A 23,108-nucleotide genomic window follows, 5' to 3' on the forward strand; every position below is an offset into this window, starting at 1 on the left:
GCTAAAATTCTGTATATTATATTTGTTGCTATTGTGTAGACTATTTGCCAAATAATATACAAAAATCTTACATCAGCTTTGGGATAAAAGTAACCTGGGGCATGAGTGACTGCACGTGTCAAACATTGTGACAAGAACATGCGCATGGAGAACCTTTCCGAAAAGCAACTGCTGTTGGGCAAACAGCGGGGCTGACCCTCCACTAATTTCCTCAGCTAACACGCCAACTAGAACTATTTCTTTGTCAGTCTGGTTTTTTACTTAGTTTGCATACATAAAGAACTTTTCTGGAAAATCCATCATGGCCCCTCTATCTCTAGAATGTGGAGAGAGGGGTCATCAAAACTATCTACTTAAAAAAGTTGGCTTGAACAGCTACCGTTCTTTTCCGATGTCGAGATAACAGTCCAAACATAACTAAACACTGAGAGAGGTCAAGGTTCTTTGACAAGAACTGCACATGGCTAGGCAAGAGCTGGTGGGACAACTGGAACCAACATGTTGATTAGACGTTGGGGACGTTAGTGACATATCATGTGACTTATGACAGTAAATACACAGTGGCATTCACAGACTGACCTACAGCAATAAATTATCATTCTCTATACAGGGTGAGCGACTGTTACTGCAAGAAAACAGGGAAAGGGGTGCTCAATGGAGCTTCACTTACATTTGGATACAAAATAATGCAAATCTTGTAGGGACCCCGCGGTGGTGGGCAGGTGTCATGAATAATGATGAGCTTCAGCTACTCAGTGTTGTTGTCCAAAGTAAAGCTGCAAAAAAAAAGTATTTAAAGATTTCGGATTTGATTCATGCTGCAAAGTTCGTTAAAATGGCGAGGTAAGTTTTCTCTACTGAAAGCCAAAATGTAAGCTTATAAGTGAGGTGCAACAAATAAAGGAAAGAGGGTGGGGTCTTCCACGTAAAAGGGCAATGTTCGAAATATATATATCCTGTTATGAGTAATTAGCAACATACTTGTTACTGTCACATTGTAGTAAGCTCTACAAATGTATTATTTTTAATGAGTGTATAGTTTCTTTGCATGTTGTCTCACGTGATGTCTAAACATAGCACACAGTCACACAGATTCTCAGAATGTTTCTAGGACATTATAGTCCCAACAAGAGCTCAGACGAGATTATAAAAGTTTAAAAGCCAACAGTGTTGAATCATTCCTTCTTGACGGGGATCACGTAGCCTTTAGAAACATAAAAGCCTCGGTGCCTATACAAACATTTCTATTTCAGGGTCCTTCACTTGTTCTGGAGCTGGTCCAAAGTCCCTGCTTGATAATTTACATGTTTGACCTCCGTGCAGAAAAGGAGACAAAGTCTATTCAAACAGTCACCGACTGCAGAAAGAAAAAGGGAGGTCTCCCTACAGAGACCCCTATTCTTATCTAGACTGTTTGAAGTAGTTTCCTGCCCTTCGCCGCTACTGGAATTCTTCGTTTGGAAGAAACACTTGTGCATAAATTAGACGAGAAGTTGTTGGCTCAAACTGCCTGAAACACCTGTCATCATGTTTTTGAGAAACAAAATAGCATCAGGTCTGCTTTGCTTGTTTCCAGAAACAAATGAGAAGCGCATTTCCTCCCAAAGTTTTCATCACCCAGCCTACCATTATCGTTATTAAACACCTGTGCAGTCACAAAGGTAGGTGCATGACGATTTTCAAAATTTTATCGAATGAATTTTGAAGCTTTTTGATCATCATCTTAATGACAGTGGCAATACTTTATTGGTCCTCGTAAAAATCAGAGGTCATCAATAATAAAAGCCACGTAAATATCACAATCACTCGTCCACTCAAAAAACAGATAACAACAAACTAGCTTCTCATCCTCTCATCACACAATAAGTAATATTACGAAAGATTTACTCTCGAGACAGCAAGTAATCATATCGGGAAGTAAAATCGTGATACACCTTCATACTTATTCTTCTTGTTTCAACAGTTGCTTCCCTTCCCGAGATTGTTCCTATTCTTGGAAGACGGTTCACCAGGACAAGTAACCAGTCCATCACTTGGTTGTCTCCCGTGCAAGGGTCTCCCAGGCCCTGAGTGTCGACGCTGCCCTCTTTCTTCTTGTCGGGTACCAGGAAATTCCAGAGATACAAGACCTGGTGCCAGCGAACCCGTGCGAGATCGAGGCTTCAACACTGCCGTGACGTCACGAAGCAGGCGGTTGCGTTTCCTTTGACTGAGGGAAGAAAGGTGAAGGTCGGCGTCTGGGACAAGATGGTGGCGCTTCAAGTCGGACTCATGATCCTGGGTGCGGTTGTGATCTTTATAATGATTTTTGTCACGTGCAAACTGTTTTTCATTGGTAACGACGTCCGAATGCGTCTACGTCTACGTGGTTTGATTGCTCTCTGAAGATGGAAATGTAATGTCAATAGAAAGCGAGGTTTAGCGATGTTTAATAGCAAAACTAAAACTAGCTTAGTGCTCATGAGTTTGTGCATCGATGTGTCTTTGCACGTGTGATACTCTGAGAACTATCGTGCAAATAAAGAAAGATAAGAAAATGTAGCCGGGCTCGCTCACACACTGTACCACAGTCATTTATCTTCCCTTGTGCTCACACATTCATTCTGAAAATGTGATTGTCAGGTACACACGCATGTACACGCACGCACACACACATGCATACACATACATGAACAGACACACTCGCATACACATACATGCACACACACACACAAACTACTCTTTCTCCCCATCAAAATACTGCTTGAATCCTCCGCCATTTTGAAACTCACTATTTTACTTCTAGAACCTTCTCGAATCTCATTTTTTATTCTGCGTTTTTTGCTGTCTTTATATACTAAGTTCTAAAGAATGTGTTCAATCTACCGAAAGTTGTTCAAATGTACTGACTGCAATGTTTATATTATGGGGTTAGTCGGAAAAAAATTACTTGTGAGAAGTCTGAAGTATGGTTCTCAGCAATAAACAAGGGTTACAGTTCATCACAATTGTGTGATTTAGTGATTTTAACAAGGTGTTCAGGATTCCGGTGTTATCAAATCTTCTGGTGAAGAAAATCATTTTTAATTAACTCGGAGATATGCTGTGGAAATTATTTTCTGCCGTTTACATGGATATGTGTGTATGTGTGCAAAGTACACAGCCGAAGCAAATAATATATCATCAAAAAACTCCTTCATAAAGAATGAATAAGTAGAGTAGAGATAAATTAATGTTTTGTGCTACAGTGGTCTATAGATGGCAATATTTGAAATGAAACAGAGCTGATACATACAAGATAGGTAGTGAGTGTATGGGTGTGAATGTGTAAAGTTTCAGTGTGTTGTAAGTTGCTTTTTATTCCAGGTATGCATATATCTCCATGTCAAAATGACTATGAGCCATTGATATTAAAGTGTGTCATGTATATGTATTTATGTCTATAAATGTGTGTGTGTGTGTTTGCACGCGCACCTTTTTACCTGTTTTGTTACATTGTCCGCGTGCAACACCTTTCTGCAACAGCTAATCACCAAGGCACTCACACCACTGTGTAAACTGTGTGAATGTTTCAAACTTGACAGTTAATGTTCATTTTATTCAGTACAGAGCCCGTAAAATGTTTTGGTTTGTATTCAATACAGCGACTGTATAATTAATGCCGAGTCCCCGGATGCTAGCCTGTACCACGTGCTTTTTTTTAAACTGAAGACCTCGGACTCAAAAATTTCCGACACAGCGAGTATGATCCCTAAATGTTTGTTTGTTTCATGTGTGTGTGTGTGTGTTGTCCAAGGCTCTTTCTCTGTCTTTGTTTTTCTGTTTCTCTTTCTCTCATTCCACTCTTGGTCTCAAGCTTGGCTCAGGATATGCAATGCACTTCTCGAATGAGAAAATTCCACGTGAATATGCATTAAAAAATCAAAACAGTATTCAATTCATCGGTTAACCTTTGCTGTTCAGTACTCGACTTGTCATCGGGGGTGGGAAGTGGAGAGGGAAAGACAGAAGCAGCAGCTTGCCACAGACACTTTTCTTGAACTACGGTAAGCAAGTCCTGCAGGGCACTGACAAGTCAAAACAAAAACAAACAAGCAAAAAGACTTTATGGACGAATCAAAAACCTGATCAAATTACCAGTAAATTACCAGTAACAAAGATGTAAATTGTCCTCTAGAAGGATATCACATAAAAATGTGCAATATATATATATTCGTTATGAAAAACTGTGCGCTGACCTCATAGACAGTGTCTAGTGTCACAGGTAACACTGTGCTGAATGAGTCAGTGTCACAGGTAACACTGTGCTGAATGACTCAGTGTCACAGGTAACACTGTGCTGAATGAGTCAGTGTCACAGGTAACACTGTGCTGAATGAGTCAGTGTCACAGGTAACACTGTGCTGAATGAGTCAGTGTCACAGGTAACAATGCCAAACGAGAAACAGCACATTGACATTGAGGCCTCCCTCACGACACCTTCATCTCCCCTCGGTTACAGCTGGACGAGGTGGCATGTCAAAGGTCAGGTGAGTACACCAACAGCCCACCTTGTAAGTAGAGTGTGAGTGGGTGAGGCGGACAGGTACCAAGATGCTCAGTGGCAGTATCAAGGCTGGGTGTGAATGGAGGCTAGCTATTCGTCCGAGGATGACATCTTCGCAAGGCCTTGGAAAGACGTCTACGGCACAGACGGACAGAGTAGACAATCTATATTGTGGTATTGTCAGGATAATGTCCAGAAGATAGACATCTTCATAGCCATTGAGATAAAGGAGATATCTATCGTGCCAGGAATGTGGAAAGACAGCACTGCCAAAGTTCGCATCCTTCTGTCAATATCTGTTGCTATGGTGAGCATCTATCAACTCTGGTACTTGATAAGGAAACCACCGTTTATGAAACGTTGCTTCTCTGAACAGAATCAGTTTCGTACAGGTAGGTACCTGAGTCGACCAGCTGTGGCTTATCGTACAGACAGCACGTGCCCGACTCCATGAGATACAGCTTCTGGTGACACTCGCGCAGCACTTTAGGGTCTATCCTGTCGAACGACACCGCGATGGAACCGTCTGGAACTTTGTAGTATTCCGACGAAGCCGACTTGGTGAAGATGGTGACTGGCAGAGAAAAGCGACTGGCGCCCTTGGCGTCTGACGTCACTTCCGGCAAATGCGCGCTGGCGTTGCTCAGCCAGGTGGAGACGCTGTCGTAGCGGTGGTTGTTGACGCCCCGCAGCCGGCGCTTCTTGCATTGTCTGTGGAAACACACGACGAGGAGAACGATGATGGCGATGGTGGTGACGCCCATGACGACTGGGATGGCAAAGAGAACCACATTGTCGTTCTCAAACTGCGCATGCGCGCGGAAGTTCTTCTTCCGGTCAGTCTCCGCATGTGAGGCAAAGGCCGTGTGTGTTCGCGGGGGTGGGGCTTGAAGATCGGCTAATTGGTTGAAAGTAAAGAAGACAGTTATTACTTATTCTTGTGATACTAAAGAAAGCAAAGTCGAGAATGTTTGTTTTGTTTCATTTATGATGATTAAACGATCGATGATGATGATGATGATTATGAGAATGACTCAAAACATCACTCACCTTTAGAGTTTGTAAACGTTTGTGAGAGTGGTCGGCATTGCCAGTCCGGCTCCTCGTCCTGGCATCTCGGTTCTCTTTCTGCCACCCCGGGTGTCTTGGGATAGCAGTAAGAACACTTGACGCATCGGTGAGTTTGCGGGTCGATAAATTCACCTGCAAGGTGATTGTAGATGTGAAACCATTACTTCAAAGGTTCAAATGCTTACTAAGAGGTTGTTGTGATGAAGTTGTTTGTTTAAACAAAATACTGCATCTTTAGCTTCAGCATGATCCACAAGCCCGCGATATGCTGATGGGAACATGATGTTCCTATTATGTTTTATGATGACAAGAGTAGGACTGGTGTCTACAGTTCATTTTGCGCCGACAGTTAGGTCTGTTAGCCTACAGTTCATTATGGTACAAGCGAGCATATTTTTCTTGAATTAATTTCATGAGAATTATAGTTAACCTATCTAATGGCTTTTGTACAAGGCAAGTTCACAAACACTTTCAGGGATCCTCGATTTGGCGATCTTCTGCCTTAGAGTCGAGAAGGCGACCCACTAAAGACAGAAAGAAACAGTCGTAGAAGTGACAAACTCACCTTTCCTGCAGCTTCCACACCTGACATCAACGTTCGACCTGCAAGGAGTCAGCACGACCTCCTGCGCTCCACACTTGCTGCAGGAGAGACAGGGGGCAGGGCTCGAGGACCACGTGGCCATGTAGGTGCCCTCGGCGCACGGGTGGCAGACGGTGTCGGACTCCCGGGTGCAGGGGCCGGCCATGTAGGTGCCCGGTGGGCACAGCGAGCACTGGCGACAAGAGAAACCTGAACCCGGCGAGTAGTAGCCCTCTGCGCATGCGTTACAGGTCGTGTCCTTTTTGCGCGTGCAGGGGCTGAGGGTCTCTGTGCTCGGTGGGCACCGCGAACAGGGGCTGCACGTTCTGTTGTCCGCTGAGACGAAGTGACCTCCCTTGCACCGTTCACATTGCGTGTCTTTGGTCTTCGTGCACTCGCGACGCTCGCGCTCTCCAGGAAGACAAGAGGAGCATGGGATGCAGCGCCGCCTGTCGGAGCTGGAGAAGGTTCCAGACGGGCAGGGCGAGCAAGTCGAGTCTTGGACGCCACTGCAGGAGGACGTCTGCAGCACGGAGCCTGCGCGACATCTGCGGCATCGCTGACACACGCCAGTGGTGTTGCTGAAGAAGAAGCCCTCCGCACATGGCAAGCAGACCGTGTCACTCACCGCCGAGCAGTTCTGGACCAGCGTTTGACTAGAATCGCACGTGGAGCACGGGCGACAGCTGGCGCCCCCTCCCGGCGAGAAGGTACCAGGGGGACACAACTTACACACAGTGTCTTCGAGTCCCGTGCAGGGGCTGGACTCCTGATGACCCGCAGGGCACAGGCTGCAAGGGAAGCAGAGGGTGTTGTGTCTAGGAGTGCACTTCCGGCTTTTAAAGAACCCTGAAGGGCACTTCCGGCAGCGCCTGCATGCCGGCCAGGAGGACTGGGAGAAATGGCCGCGGGAACAAGGCTGGCACAGCGCGTCCCGTTCTGAGGAGCACGCTCTAGTCTCGTACTTGCCAGCGGGACACACCGTGCATGGCGTGCAGTCACTTCCGGTTCCGGGGGAAAAGTAGTTTGCTGGGCATGCGCTGCAAGTAGTGTTAGCTTCTTCAGAACAGGGCGAGGTGGTCAGGAAACCTGCAGGACACACCCCGCACTGACGACAGGTGCTGACGCCCCCTTCACTGGAAGCGAAAAAGCCCTCGTCACAGACTTTCTTGACGGTGTCTTGAGCTGCGATCTGCGAAAACAACAACAACAAAAATAATAATTATAATCATCCTCTGTGTGAGAGGAAGATTGTGGAATTGTGTGGAGGTCAGTTTTAAAAAGCATAGTGAAGATGATGACAAAGTAAACAGCGACGATGACAAAGATAACAACGACGACTACGACCTTAATAACGATGTTGGTTAGTATTAGTGTTTCAATGGAAAGGAGAACCTTTATTGTACTTGTCGTCACAGTGGCTGTCGCATCTGACATGATGCAACACCTGGATGGTGTCTGCTTCCTGTAACACCTGCTTGAACCAGGTAATCTGCACTCGCGCTAATGCACAGCGTTTCGTACAACTACAACATTCTTCGCAGATCAGTGTCAGAAGGGTTGGGCGAAGTGACCTACAGCACACGATCACAATGAGTAGACAGCGGTTTCGAGCCTCTCCGATTTCAAACTCCTGAATAAAGCCTCAGCGCACCTGTGACGTAACTAGGCTGGGAGAAGGCTGGCCTGACTCGCCCGAGGGGAAAGGGGTCTCCTTAGCTGGCTCGCTCCACCCGGCTTTCACCCTCACACACAGTCTCCCGCCCTGGTACGCACGTCCGCACGCGTTCTGACCAGCAGTCACACCCGCGTGCGCAAACACTCAACTGACAAGACAGTGTACAAAGTAAAAGATTATAATTAAAACAAAAGCAAATTAGGTTGACATGAAGACACTTAAACAACAATGAATTTAGAAGATGGTTTGATCTTACGTATCTGCACGTATCTGCACACAGGTCCGGACACTCGGTCCGTCCCTGACACACAATTCGCAGTCTTGGAATAATATCGTACTGATAGTCCCACTCGACTGTTTCGCTTGTTGCTTCCTGAAGATGGGTGTAGCTGGCTGCATACACCTGGTCTCCTAGACGATTTCTTATCACTGTCCCACCCAGTTGCCCCAGGCAATGGATGCAGCGACGATGCTCGTAGTAGAGCTGACTTCTGGACTGGAAGTCGCTGTTTCCTGAAGATGGGTGCAGCTGCCTGCATGCACCCGGTCTTCCAGACTTCTTGTCACTGTCCCACCACAATTGCCCCAGGCAATGGGTGCAGCGACGATTCTCGCAGTAGAGATGACTGTAGGCTGTTTCTGCAGATGACCACACTGGACCGGTGGCACGGTGGTGTCTTCCAGCCGCTGCCTCGCACGTCTTGCTGCCGGAACTCAGTTAAATTCCCTCGCTTGTCGTTGGAGAATCAATCCTTGTTACAGCGCACACTCTCCTCTCTACTCCACCAGATCACAAGTGCCAGCAGGTAGTGATACGTTCTGAAACGGGCTTCCCTATTTCAGACCTGCTGCCTGCGACTGACAATCACTCAGAGACTACGTCTCTGCTGGAACACGAGGGGAAAAGCCTCGACTACAGTGCGGTTCTAGCTTATATACTACCGGGCCACGTGGCCCTTGTCGATTCTACCAAACTAGTTCTGACGCTATCGAACTCTGACTAGAGGGACTACACCCCCTCGCGCTATACTCGGGGTACCCATCATCTATCCACCGCTCATCTTCCCACGGTCGGCTCCCACACCCTCCGACTGTCGCGACGCTAAGTCTAGCTCCCCTATTCGGCACCGGTGTCCAGCCGGTGGTAAAGAAAACCAACGCTGTTCTCGTGGCCGAGTGTACGGGCCTTTCCATTAGCACCCGTGAAGTAACGTACCCGTGAAGTAGTGCCTGCGGCCCCTATTTCGTAAGCGGCCTCGATTCCCAGGCTCAGCTACCACAAAGGGAGATAACATCTTTACCCCTATTGTTCACCCACAGCCTGTATCGCCTCAGGGTACCAACTGCCCCTCTCTAATGTTTCTATTACTCGCCCGACACTGTTTTCTGGCCTTGAACCAGGCTGGTTCATGACACCCCCCTACTCAAGAGTAAAACCTATGGTTTTGCTTAAAATCAGGCCAGAACAACAGTGAAGTGATAAAACCCGTAATTACCTATCATACCATATGACGGCTACACTTACGATTGTCACACATTCTCTCCTTTTCCTGAAATAACACTCTACTGGGTGTACTATGCTTACTGCAAAAGATACTACAACACACTTTCAAAATCATACACGAATGAATATTTACACGACCTGTCACAGAAACTAGAAGTGTGCTTACTCGCGCACACATGACTCAGCTAGTTCTATCTTGCGGTCATTCCCCTTCCAAAGATTCCATTCAGCCCAGTACGGAATGAATCCTTGCACACATGCACACCATGCGGTCAAGCCATACACTAACTCCGCACATGCGGTGCGACTAACGCCGTCCTTAGGCCCGTGTATGTTTGGCACCAGACTTGACCTCACATCACTAAACTGGACCCTACCCTGTAAAGCAAGGGTTACGTCATCCTGCTCACGAAATATTCTCTTCCCTACACCTCGACGTTTGCCCGAACTGTGTCTGAAGTGGGCGTGGTGCTGCTGGACGAACGGCGACCCCCTCACCAGATGGCTTTTCGTACATAGTTCTGCTTTCGTCGACCTCCAGGTTGTTTCAGACCTTCCGACTTCTGCAGCTACATCCATACCTAGCCCATTTACGTTCCTGTGCAACGACTTCTGATAACGCAGGCTACTTACTACCTGTTCGTTACTATGGGCGACGTGTTGACGTTCCCACACCGGGCCTAGTCGCGGTGTCCTCATCAAGGTACCGCCTACCCGCTTCTGGTCACGTTGCACCCTTTCGCGCTGGCCGCCTGAGGCGAAAAGCGCTTCACCTATCTCTACCGATGCGGCCCCGCCTACCTTGTTGACATCACGTGATGTCCTGTCCACTCCCAGCCTTGAGGACGCATGCCTTCGCCGGCCACGCCTTCTTGACCTCTTACTGCGCTGGGTTCGTTGGCTTGTCGACCTGGCGGTAGGTCTCTGTGCAAGCCCCCCGTCTGATGCACACGTCGGCGATTCTACCCTCGCCTTCAACTGATCGTGCATTTTCACGCCTACTCGGACTCTCTCCGAGTCACCCATTTCCTCTGCAAGTTGTATCCGTAAGTTCTCCAGCTCATTCTGCTCCAGCTTCTGCATCGCACAGGTGGGCTTCAACTGAGAACTGCTCTCGTTGACGGAGCTGGTAAACCTGTTGCACCACACGCGGCTTGGCTGCCACTTCCACCTCTGCTTGCCGCTCTCTTGATTCTCACGTGGCAGCTGCTTTCTCGGCTCCCTGTTGCTGGATGCCAGTCAGTGTGTTTTCATCCCGGGCTGCTCTTCCCTTAAGAGAGCCTGCACCTCTGCTGAGTCCTTGTGGAGCCTCTGCACTCCCTCTAATATCGCTGACACAGCCTTGGCCATTTCGTTCTTCTTCTTTGTTGCGTTCCCCATCTTCTTCTCTAGTCTTCGAATAGGGTTTCTGCACCTCACCAAACTTCTCGTTTGCAATACATATTGCTGGCCTCCTTCTGGTGCTGTAGACGTGACTGACTTGTTCTGTCCAGCTCTTGCTTACTGACCAGATCTGACCGGATCCGACCCAGGGTGACATTAGACACCAACTTGTTGAGTTTATTTCTCTCCTTTCTAATTTTCTTCGCACGCGATTCAGAGATTTTCGGGCGTCTACCTGTTCCCGCTCCCTGTCTGCAATCGCTCGAAGCAAGTCTTGAACTCTCTCTGCTTTGCTTGCTCTAGTCGACTCGCCTCTTCATAGGCTGCCTTACTGCGACGAATGGCTTCCTCCAGCGCTGCACCTCCAGATGCATTTCGTCTTGTTTTCTTCAATCCTACTGCTTCAACCGTGCGGTCACTTCTGGCGGTTTCCGCACGTTCTACAATGGGTGTGGAGCTCACCTTGACTGCCACGTCTGTACAGTCGCCCCCACCTCCCATTTCCTGCCCGCTGGCGATACTGCCGGTCCCACCGTGAGACCGGCTCGCCATCTACGGTGATAACTAGGACGCATCGGATAGCAAGCACTCCCTGTCCGTACTTGCTAACGTCCACTGTCTGCAACGGCACCTCAAAGACCGTCGGTTCCCGCCCTCCAGGATCACCGTCGTCTTTGACCCGCAGCAGCACGCCCTCGACAGCTGGCATTAGTCCCTCCGGACTGCCGCTGTCCCTTGCCTGCAACGGCTCTCCCCTGACAGCTGACACTAGCCCCTCCGGGCAGTCACTGTCTCCTACCTGCAACTGCGCTGCTTCTCTGACAGCTGGCACTTGTTCCTCAAGATCACCAGTGTCACTCTCATGCAGCGGTTCTTTGGTGACAGTCGGCGCTCGCCTCTCGCGGTGGCCGCTGTCACCCGCCTGTAACGGCTCTCTAACGACAGCTGGCACTTGTTCCTCAAGATTGCCAGTGTCACCCGTCTTCAACGGTTCTCTAACGACAGCTGGCACTTGTTCCTCAAGAATGCCAGTGTCGTCCGCCTGCAGCGGTTCTCTGACGACAATCGGCGCTCGTATCTCACGATGGCCGTTGTCAACCGCCTGCAGCGGCTCTCTAACGACAGTTGGCACTTGGTCTCCAAGACTGCCAATGTCGCTTGTCTGCAGCGGTTCCCTAACGACAGTCGGCGCTCGCACCTCACGATGACCGCTGTCGGCCCGCCTGCAGCACGATCTGCACTACCAACCGGCACTCGCCTCTCGCGATCGCACTTCCTGCTGCCTGCCAATGCCCTAGTACCGCTAACAGCTCTCGCGCCTCCTAAAGACCCTGGTCTGTACCTGCAGTTGCCTAACAGCGTGACTGTGCCCGGCTTGGTTCACGAGGAGATTAGGAAAATCTGCACCTCCTAACCCTCCTCCCCATGGGTAGTTTCCACACCTTGGAAAACCCTCCTTCCCGCTGGCCTGCTCGCCAGTTTCTACTCTTCTGCCTCTCCCTGCTAGGATTCACTTCGTTACCTTAACATCAGCAGCCTTTCTACCACTAGTATACGCGCCGCTGGTTACCGCATCGCCAGACCCTACGTTGCTAACCTGTACATCGGTAGCACTCCTGTCACTAGCGTATGCGTCGCTAGCATCTACCTCACTAGCTAGCTTCTCCCCCCTCGTGGTTACAGCATCACGCAACTCGTAACCACGGGGACAACTGCGCGAATAGTGCCCTACCACCCCGCAGCTGTAACACTTCACACCTACGGACGTCCTCCGCCTGTCGGACTGTTGGGAACAAGACCTCGGGTCATGCCCTGCACCCCCATACCTAGAACAGCTAACAGCGGTCACCACCCCGCGCTCTGACCTGTAAGTACCTGCCTCGGCCGGATCGCTGTCATCTAGGCTGACTCCGCCTAACCGGCACACCTCTCTCAGAAATTCTTGCTCTTTCTCGAGCTTGGTATGCTCTTTCTTTTTCTTTTCGGACTTCTTACCCTTGACCCGCTCTCGCGCGTGTTCGCGTACAACTCTATCTTCCTCCTCTACTCTAGCCTTTTCCTCACTCTCTTCGGCTATTGTTCCCCAGCGACAGCCCTTTAAATTGTACTCTATAAACTGTCGTGACTCTTCCTCAGTTTTACCTTTCTCTTCGCAGATTTCTTCTAACATCTCTATAAACTCGCGCATTACTAGCTCTTTCTCGCGTTCTTCTAGCTCTTTCTCACGCTCAGCTCTCCTCCTCTCGCGTTCTTTCTCGCGTTCAGCTCTCCTCACATCGCGTTCCGCGTACTCTCTTTCTCGCGCCTCTTTGCGTTTGATTCTATCCTCCTCCTCTTTCTTGTATTTCTTCCATTTTTCCAACTCTCTGCCTATAAACGCCACTGAATTGTCTCCTACTAGTCCGAGTTCTTCGCCGTCTTCCTTTAACTCCTTTCTCTTCTCTCGGTCGGTTAGACAGAATTCCTTATCCATCGTAACTACCTCTGGAGCTCTAATTCTAGCTATTATGTTCAACTATTCTATTCTAGCTACTTGCTGGGCACTTGCAACCTGTTTACAATGCACCAATCGGTGTTCACCGATGTCCAATCAGCAATTAATTAAGCAATTCTGATTTCCACACAAGTTGGCTAGCATGTAGTTGCATAGTAAAATACGTCAATACACAGAATCTAAGGTGTTCACAGCAGCAACAGAGACACGACACAAGACGCAAGACAACACACTCTCGCCCTACGTCAAAACAAAATGGTCAACCTAAAATGGACATTCAATTCCGGACGAGCCCCCATTTGTGACGTAACTAGGCTGGGAGAAGGCTGGCTGACTCGCCCGAGGGAAAGGGGTCTCCTTAGCTGGCTCGCTCACCCGGCTTTCACCCTCACACACAGTCTCCGCCCCTGGTACGCACGTCGCACGCGTTCTGACAGCAGTCACACCGCGTGCGCAAACACTCAACTACAAGACAGTGTACAAAGTAAAAGATTATAATTAAAACAAAAGCAAATTAGGTTGACATGAAGACACTTAAAACAATGAATTAGAAGATGGTTTGATCTTACGTATCTGCACGTATCTGCACACAGGTCCGGACACTCGGTCCGTCCCTGACACACAATTCGCAGTCTTGGAATAATATCGTACTGATAGTCCCACTCGACTGTTTCGCTTGTTGCTTCCTGAAGATGGGTGTAGCTGGCTGCATACACCTGGTCTCCTAGACGATTTCTTATCACTGTCCCACCCAGTTGCCCCAGGCAATGGATGCAGCGACGATGCTCGTAGTAGAGCTGACTTCTGGACTGGAAGTCGCTGTTTCCTGAAGATGGGTGCAGCTGCCTGCATGCACCCGGTCTTCCAGACTTCTTGTCACTGTCCCACCACAATTGCCCCAGGCAATGGGTGCAGCGACGATTCTCGCAGTAGAGATGACTGTAGGCTGTTCTGCAGATGACCACACTGGACCGGTGGCACGGTGGTGTCTTCCAGCCGCTGCCTCGCACGTCTTGCTGCCGGACTCAGTAAATTCCCTCGCTTGTCGTTGGGAGAATCAATCCTTGGTTACAGCGCACACTCTCCTCTCTACTCCACCAGATCACAAGTGCCAGCAGGTAGTGATACGTTCTGACTGAACGGGCTTCCCTATTTCAGACCTGCTGCCTGCGACTGACAATCACTCAGAGACTACGTCTCTGCTGGAACACGAGGGGAAAAGCCTCGACTACAGTGCGGTTCTAGCTTATATACTACCGGGCCACGTGGCCCTTGTCGATTCTACCAAACTAGTTCTGACGCTATCGAACTCTGACTAGAGGGACTACACCCCCTCGCGCTATACTCGGGGTACCCATCATCTATCCACCGCTCATCTTCCCACGGTCGGCTCCCACACCCTCCGACTGTCGCGACGCTAAGTCTAGCTCCCCTATTCGGCACCGGTGTCCAGCCGGTGGTAAAGAAAACAAACGCTGTTCTCATGGCCGAGTGTACCGGCCTTTCCATTAGCACCCGTGAAGTAACGTACCCGTGAAGTAGTGCCTGCGGCCCCTATTTCGTAAGCGGCCTCGATTCCCAGGCTCAGCTACCACAAAGGGAGATAACATCTTTACCCCTATTGTTCACCCACAGCCTGTATCGCCTCAGGGTACCAACTGCCCCTCTCTAATGTTTCTATTACTCGCCCGACACTGTTTTCTGGCCTTGAACCAGGCTGGTTCATGACAGCACCCGACAGTTGAATGTGACTAGACCGCGAAACCGAAACTTCGACATTTCTGGCTCGGAATTCGCTTCCCGCTTTGCACACAGTCGAGGCCTTGACACACACACACAGATGACAGTTTTACAGGAGCTGTGTAGTGTTTCGGTATCTTTGAGGGGCTTGCAATATAAATATACAGTATGGCGGGTGAGAGAGAGGCACACCTTTGCACAAGTTATTTGTGCATGCATCAAAACCTGCAAGTACATGTGCACTGACTCACAAAACAACACACTCACTATACACAAGACACAAGACACTATATACAAGACACAAGACACTATGTACAAGACACTCACTATATAAAAGATACCCACAATACACAAAACACTAAACACAAGAGTTTAAAAAATATTCTTAGACCCTTAGTGTTACCCGTGGACGTGACCTACCTCGTTTTTCCCCATTTCCTGATACAAACCCGAAGATATTCATTATCCAGGTTTGTGAAGGGTGTGTGAGAGAGACTTGGTGACTAATCCTCTAGTCCATGTCTCGTGGTCACTGAGCTCATGCAATGGAGTCAAGACAGACTCGGGTGTGAAGGGGATTCGACGGGCCCAGTGAACATACAGACTCCACAAACATCAGTCTCGCCTAAGGCTGGGGTCATTTATTTCAGAATACAATACCTGGAATGCGGAAATGTCTGCTGATAATAATGCAAATATTATCAGCCCCTCCCTTTTTTATGCAGGATGTAGTTTGACTATTATTTCAGTTTATTTCATGAGCTCATTGCCCGGACCTGCTATAAGAATTTTGAAGTCCTGTGTGTCGGTGCGAAGTGATTGATCTCTAGGTGAAGCGGGTTCTGTGCACATGGCAATTTTCAAACTAATAAAATACAAAATTAATTCAAGAAACAACTAATTTTTCAAATAACCACAAAATGTGTGTCAATAACGCAGGTTTCTTCCGAGAAAAAGACGCATGCAAACAGGTTTATTTATGCAAATATCCCAGCTCCTGTTACAAACAAACAAACACGATGGTGCTGACCCTGTAGAGCACCAAGTGCAATATCAGTTCCCTGTCAGTCGACTGCAGATTGACAGTGTCATGTCAATCCATGTCAGTCGCTACAAAACAGAGAACTTTCCAAATATTATCGCATTCGATCAGTAAGTACCCGGTAGAACGATATCACCAGTACAATAGGTGGGTGCCATCATCCATCTCTGTGCTGACTGTCCTCCGTCATCATTCTCCTCCAAACACCCCTCCCTGCTCACCCCTGTCCACAGTCTGGGAACTGTGGATGCCCAAAAGACCATCAGCATGTTGCATGCCATGTCAACAACTCACGGTTACTGCGACGAACAGCAGGTACACGGGGTGAGGTGAGAGGTCAAAGCACCATCACGTTTGTGTCTGTCCTCACCGACTCAAGCAAACACCCGCCATGCGATTGCAAACAGAACTGGAGTTTGTGCTGCATAAAATGACATCCATGATAGGGCTAGACACTGTAGCAATATAGAATGAAAATGTGTAGCTTACCAGCAGTGAGTGGCTCAAGACGAGAGCAGCCAGCAGTGGAGCAGGTCGCTTCATGTTGTCCCGTTGCTTGTGGCTCTAGTCCTCGGCTGACATCGTCGTGCTTGTAACTGCCGCTGTCCTCAGGAACATCAACCACTCCCACCACTCTCCATTCCAGCCCCCGCTCCCTCCCACACCAGCTTTACCCGCCCTAAACGGGTGTGTGTGGTATTTTTGTGTAAGTTTGCCGTTTTGTGAAAATAGAGCTGACACGAACGATAAGTAGAACGGGACTTACCCAGTTGCTATTTTTAGCACGAGCTTAGTCGGGTTTAGCGGTTATATTATCTTTTCATTCAAGCGTTTCAGTTGATATGTGATGATGTTATATAGGTCTGGCATTTCCACACACACACACACACGGACACATATACATAATTAGATCATGAACGAAGATAAACTAGTTTTATCCATTTATAGACTAGCTTCAAAAATAGAGGTTTGGTCATTCCGTTAGGCTACACACAGTCCAAATAAGGACAAAAGTGTGACTAAATTTGACAAAATATTTATATGATGGTAAGATTTGAATTTTTTTTAAACCAGACTCGGTCAAATGTTTCACTATGTTGGGCAAACATTCGTGTTTGCGTACGTGTGGTGGTGTGTGTGCGTGCGTGTGGTGTGTCTGCATATTGTATTGTAAAGAACACTGTGTTTTAATATACGGCTTGACAACTGTTTATTTATCACGGTGGTAGTGGTTTAGGTGTAGAGACAGGTGGAGGTTGAGAGGTGGGTGTGTCTGAGGCTTGGTGGCCTACTTTTCTCCTGATGTAATCTGACCTCGCGCAAAATTCCTGAACATGATCACCTGTGTGTCTGTCTGTACCTGCCCACAATACGCACCCACTGTACACAATGACAATGACAATGACAATACAAGCCAGGTAGGGAATCACTGGGCTTCATGTTTCGTGCGCCATATCGAGGTTGTCGGGATAATCAGTTGATGTGCGTTACAGACATCACGTGAATCACCCGGGGTGAGGGGGAGGGAAAGGTAGGGGGTAACTATATATAGCCCAGAAGTATGTTGCTGCACTTCCAACGGTGCATCTATGCTTCAAAAACAAGACCCTGACCTACAGGGTATCTGTTGACCCCAGAGGTCGGCAGCTGTTTGTGAGACTGGAGTGTCCGGCTTTGTTTGTGGTCTGACGTGTTTGTTATATTAAATGGCTGCATGTTGCTTTCGGTTCGTAGCTACCTTCGGGTCATAACTACCACCTCCTGCTCCCCCTTGCCTCACTTGTCTCCCCCTGTCAATAAGCACACACAGCTTTAGGTTGTTTATCCTGTCAATAAGTATACAAAGCTTCAGTTTATTGTGTTGTGTATAGCTGTAAGGATTATGAGTCAGTGGGCTTAAGCTGCTGGCTGCTGGGGTTTCCAGTGAATCATGGAGTGTGAAGTGACAATGAGGTGACTGAAGTGCTGTGCTGATGTCTTCCTTGCTGCACACAGTCTCTCTCTCTTATGTCATTTCCCTGAGCTTTGTCTTGATGGCGGCAGTCTCGCCTGTATTTCCGCTTAAAGAGGAAAAACCAGTGACCAAGGCCACAGGAGTTTTTTTGAGGTTAGGTGTAGGATGTCACCAGACTGGGACTATTCATAGCACAACGACACTGTACAGAGAATATACCGAGAGTCAACGGTCACAGACCAACTGCCACGTAACTCAAGCTTGGGCGCATACACGAACACACGCACACACACGCACACACACATGCACAAATACTTGTTCTCTAATAATAACCTTACCGGACAATATTTGAGACTCCCGTGTCAAACATTGCTCATGAGTGTCCGACTAGAAAGGCTTTCGCTTGCTTGTTCCTTTGGTGTGCATCTGCAAACATACAGAGCCCATTGATAATATGTGGGATAGAAAAAACAAAAAGAAAAAAAATAGAACATTCATTGTTTTCCATGGCTGTCCTAGTCAGCATCATTTTAATTGCTTCCTCCCCTCGGTGACAGAGAGCGCAGTATCTTGGCCAAATCTCCCATGACTCGGGTGTACAGCAAACAGTGCACCAGTTCGATACCCTTGAAGGGCATAGATATTTTGCCAATGGAATGGAATTTTGTCCGGAATTGAGACCTGAGTTAATTGGGTTGGGGAGGTTACAGCACGGAGAGATGGAGGGGATGGACATTGCCTTCACAAATAAAAGCTGGCTACAGGAAAGTATTGTTTTTAACACTTCACCTCCCAACGACCTAACAAAAAGAAAAAAGGTCTGGGAACAACAACAACAACAAAAAAAAGGTCTGCCTTTATACATCCCCATGGCCAGCTGACACACAATGCGAGGGGCATAGCTGTCGTCCAAGGCCTTCTGTATAGCAAGTGGCTAGATGCTAGCTCGGTGGTTACTTAGCTTCTTTGTCATGACCATTCACCTGTTTGGCGTTAGCCATCCAACTAAGGATCGACGCACTTCTAACTGTCCATGAGGACTCATAAAGAGTCTCGTAAAACAAAGCAATAAGAAAAACTTATCTACCACACTAAGGAAGATGTCAGCCCTTCCCGCTCTTTATACAGCTTTCGTCGGTGTAGCACCTTCTCAAAATTTTATCGTGTTCTTGTAATACCTGTGGATCGGGACAGTTTTTCTGTCCTACCTGTCACGTGTTGTTTCTTAATTGTCACAACTGTCATTCTGCACAGTGTTCCTGTCAGTTTGCACAAAATTCTTGCCATGCAGGTCTCCTCTCATACCTGCTAATCTAAGTAGTTTTTCTGTCACATCTGTTAGTCTGTGTAATCCTTCTGTAACAGTTGTCTTACTGCAAAAATGCAATAACGACTTTTTTTGGCCAAGTCGATCGGTAATAGTCCTGTAGTTATTAATTATATATATATGTTTCTTAGAAACAGCTGTTGCGCAAAGACTTGTCCCTGCCAGAGCCGGGATATTTTTTTAGTCTCTAGTATATATGATTATTTCCGACGCCATCACTCTGAGCCAATCACACAAAACATGGGCATTCGAACCCTGTACAAAGAGGTCAGGTGAAGACAATATTGGGGGTGTGAGTGGATTTGACCAGCTTCAAGCACACTAGTGAATGCACCATGTCCTAGTCTCATCCATACACACGTGCTGAGTGCCTCACTTTAGGATTTCTACTCTTAGTAATATCTCTGGTAAGTTTTCATTTGAATCTCGCATTTCATTTTGTTCTTTTGCAATGTGTTAGTAAGAGAGAGAGAGAAAAATTCCTAAATTTCAGAAGGAAATCTTTAGTATTGGTGATTAGCATCATAGCTTTGCTATTCTTTAAACATATATCTGATATCCCCCATGATATATAATTCCTAGAAAACACTATTTCTTTTTATTGGTAGTTGAAATCATTTTAAGCCTCTCGATCGTTGTATGATTGGTTTTAAATCCTTTTTTCAACATGAGTAAGAAATCATCATCGGATTTTTTAAACTTTAGAGGAAGGTAGAAATTCTATTTTGTGTCCAATTCGCGCCATTGTGGATGTCTGCACTGAGCTGTATTCAGCACTCGTCTGCACAGACCCTGGCTGACTGTCGGGCTTGTCTCCTCACACAGACATCGCAGACTGCTCCACGACATTTGGGTTGGACATCTTGCTAACATCAATGCTGGTTTCCCCTCTTTCTTGGTACGGTGAATCTTTGGGTGCAGTGTGATCACACCAGGGAGTGGTATGTGTCACAGTCTGTGACAAGAGTGAGCTTGTAGGACATGTGAGAGGGTGGGGCATGTGGTTAATGTGAGGTCAGCTGGTGCCAGCGCGGGTGCCTCCAGAAGACCTCGTGTTGAGGTTTACTCGTGAAAGATAAGTTGGGGAGATGAAGAAGCCGTGGTAGGTGGAAAGTTCGAACAGTCGTTTGCCATTCTTGTTTATTTTGCCCAGATCAAATTTCCCAAGGCAGCAGAGCCATTATTCTCTCCTTTTTGTGTGATCGTTTGCCAGGAGCTTCTCGTCTCCTGCGTTCATTGTTTATGACAGCTCTTTGGGATCGTCGACTTAGTGAATATTTGCGGAGGCCGGACATTCCAGCAACCCAGTTTAAGAACACATTTATTCATAAGTTACGTCGATTTTCTTCCTGGTGCAAAGGTTTCATTCTAGTAGGAAGTTTCTTAATTCCCACGGACTTAATGAGGATAGAAGACTGGTGGGACAGCGCCTTCCTGGCGGGGGCTGCAACACTTAAAGCGGGCGATAGCTTGGCCTGCCCAGCTTAAGGCTGGTGATAACTGTTTAGTGGGCTACGAGGATCCTTCCCACTAGCTACGACACTTTCCCGTCTTACCACTCGCGTGTGGAACAATCCCAATATGGCGATCAAGAGAAAACTGACATCGAGAAAAAGAAGTTTTGATTTTGACGGTTAAAAAGAAAACAGTGGATTAATGCTGACAGCTCGAGCAGATGATAAGAAGAGAAAGATGTGCCGATTGATATTTTGCTTTTACTCTGAATCACAATTTAATGATAATAAAATAATAAAGGCGGAAGAATTAACTTTCCTTAGACAGTATCACACGGGCTTTCTTTCTTTTCTTGTTTACTTATGTATTTGTTAATTATTTATTTAGTGCACTTCAGAAGCGTGCAAGAAATTCAGATTGTCAAATATGTTTCGTTTTCGCAGCCATGTGCCCATCGAAAACACAGACGGTCGTGAGTGGTCACGTGATCAGCCACCACGACATGGACGGAAGTGACGCCGCGTCCAGCATAATCAAGCACGGCCTGTGTGTGTCGGCTTACCTCCTCTTGATCTATGTGAACGTCGTCCTCATCGTCGACAGTACGGACAACACCACGGTGCCCTACCCTTCCCAAACATACGGGCTCCTCGGCTCGGTGCTTCTGTACATCCTGCGCTTCCTGCCTCTTCTCCCTCTTCTGTTCTGCATCTTCAACTTTCTGGGCATCGTCTGCATCAACACGTTCCCGGCGAAACCCAAACTGCAGTACTCGCCCTTGGTCTGCTCGTTCGTGTGCTTTCGGGTCGTGACCCGGGGCCAGTACCGGACATTAATCCTAGACAACGTGGAGAAAAATATCGGCACGTGCGGGCGCGTGGGACTGAAAAATTTCATGTTTGAGGTGGTGACAGACCAGGCACTGAACCTGCCCAGCATGGAAAGAGTGCGTGAGGTGGTGGTCCCAGCAGACTTTCGACCCAAGAACGGTTCGCTATTCAAGGCCCGAGCCTTGCAGTACTGTCTGGAACCGGGCGTGGACACACTGGGCGACGAGGACTGGATCGTTCATCTGGATGAGGAGACCCTCATCACGGAGGACGCTGTTGTGGGCATCGTTAATTTCATATCCACTGGCAGCCGGCACCAGTTCGGGCAGGGCGTGGTGACCTACAGCAAGGTGCGCATCGTCAACTGGCTGACGACACTGGCTGAAAGTGTGCGGGTGGGCTTCGACCTGGGCGTCATCCGCTTCACCCTCAAGGTTTTGCACAAGCCCGTGTTTGGGTGGAAGGGCTCATTCGTTGTAGCTAAAGCTGCTGCGGAGAGGAGCATCTCGTTCGACCACGGGCCTGAGGCCTCGGTGGCGGAGGATTGCTTCTTCGCCATGGTGGCCTTTGCGCGCGGGTTCAGCTTCGACTTTGTGGAGGGCGAGATGCTGGAGCAGAGTGCCTTCACTATTCCCGATTACCTCCGGCAGAGGCAGCGCTGGCGCAAGGCATCTTCCTCACGGCCTGCAGCTAGCAAGATACCGCTGCCTCACCGGCTTAGGCCCCATCCTCATGTTCGGCCACCGCCCTGACCGCCCCATTCACTGCGCTGAACGTGCCACTGGCGGGTCGTCTGCCCCGTCCCGTGTGGCGGGGCCGTGACGCAGCTTTCGCCTTCCATCTCAGCACCCTCTTCGTTCCTCTTTATCCTGGCCACGGTCAAGTCTTTCAGTCCTAAACCGATACGGACTGTGGCGGTGTGGCTTACTAGTCCTGGTGACTGTTCCTCACCTCTGTCGTGATCTTTTGCTGGAAATGGTCGCCATTCTATTGTCGCATCTGACGCCTACAAGAAGGAGTTCTTTGTAGTACGAAAGAGAGGCCAGCAGAAACAGATCACGTTTAATGTGAATTGAGATAGCTCTTGTTGATGTGGATAGTGATGAATGTGTAAGTGGAGTTTATGGTGATTGAGTGTTACTTTGAGTACAAAGTATGGATTTGATGTATGAGGTTAAAGTCTGATGTGATGCAGACGGCCTAGAAGAAGAGATAAATGGTAGTACACAGATGGGCACATATGTTCAGGTTTATTTATAGAGTCTATAGGAAGGTACGTAATTTTGTCAATTTATCTTTATGAATTAGTTGATTGACTTTCAGCTTTTACAGGTTGTTGTTGTAGTGATGATGCTGGGATGGGAAGGCGAGTGCCAGCTCGTAGGAACTGTGTATCAGCGGTATGTGACACTGCAGCTCAAATGGTGGAAGTTGTTGGAACCAAGGTGGCTGGTATATACACAGTGAATAAAAGAGCACAGAGGCCTAAACACATTCCCGTAATTGAAAGGAGCAAGGTGAT

The 23,108-nt window shown here is 48.0% G+C and overlaps 2 protein-coding genes and 1 long non-coding RNA gene across 3 annotated transcripts; 2 read left to right on the plus strand and 1 right to left on the minus strand.

The window, feature by feature from the left end:
• Nucleotides 1–1,093: 1,093 nt before the first annotated feature.
• LOC112559918 lies at nt 1,094–4,405 on the plus strand. The gene is made up of 3 exons (XR_003098440.1): nt 1,094–1,661; nt 1,964–4,307; nt 4,340–4,405. It is a non-coding gene; the product is annotated as an uncharacterized LOC112559918 (long non-coding RNA).
• LOC112559917 (laminin subunit beta-4-like) lies at nt 4,069–16,769 on the minus strand. The gene is made up of 4 exons (XM_025231410.1): nt 16,510–16,769; nt 6,162–7,371; nt 5,576–5,728; nt 4,069–5,423 (listed from the first exon to the last, which is right to left on the minus strand). Exons 1-4 carry the CDS (start codon nt 16,561–16,563, stop codon nt 4,876–4,878), a joined length of 1,965 nt encoding a protein of 654 aa, XP_025087195.1. The 5' UTR covers nt 16,564–16,769; the 3' UTR covers nt 4,069–4,875.
• A 2,780-nt stretch (nt 16,770–19,549) lies between these two features.
• On the plus strand, nt 19,550–22,280 carry LOC112559661 (beta-1,4-mannosyltransferase bre-3-like). The gene is given in 3 exon segments (XM_025230995.1): nt 19,550–19,708; nt 21,200–22,246; nt 22,249–22,280. Coding segments are annotated over 2 exon segments (1,077 nt in total). The 5' UTR covers nt 19,550–19,708; nt 21,200–21,201.
• The last annotated feature ends 828 nt before the right edge of the window (nt 22,281–23,108 follow it).

Source organism: Pomacea canaliculata, linkage group LG3, assembly GCF_003073045.1.
Source record: "Pomacea canaliculata isolate SZHN2017 linkage group LG3, ASM307304v1, whole genome shotgun sequence".
Classification (NCBI taxonomy): Eukaryota; Metazoa; Mollusca; class Gastropoda; order Architaenioglossa; family Ampullariidae; genus Pomacea; species Pomacea canaliculata.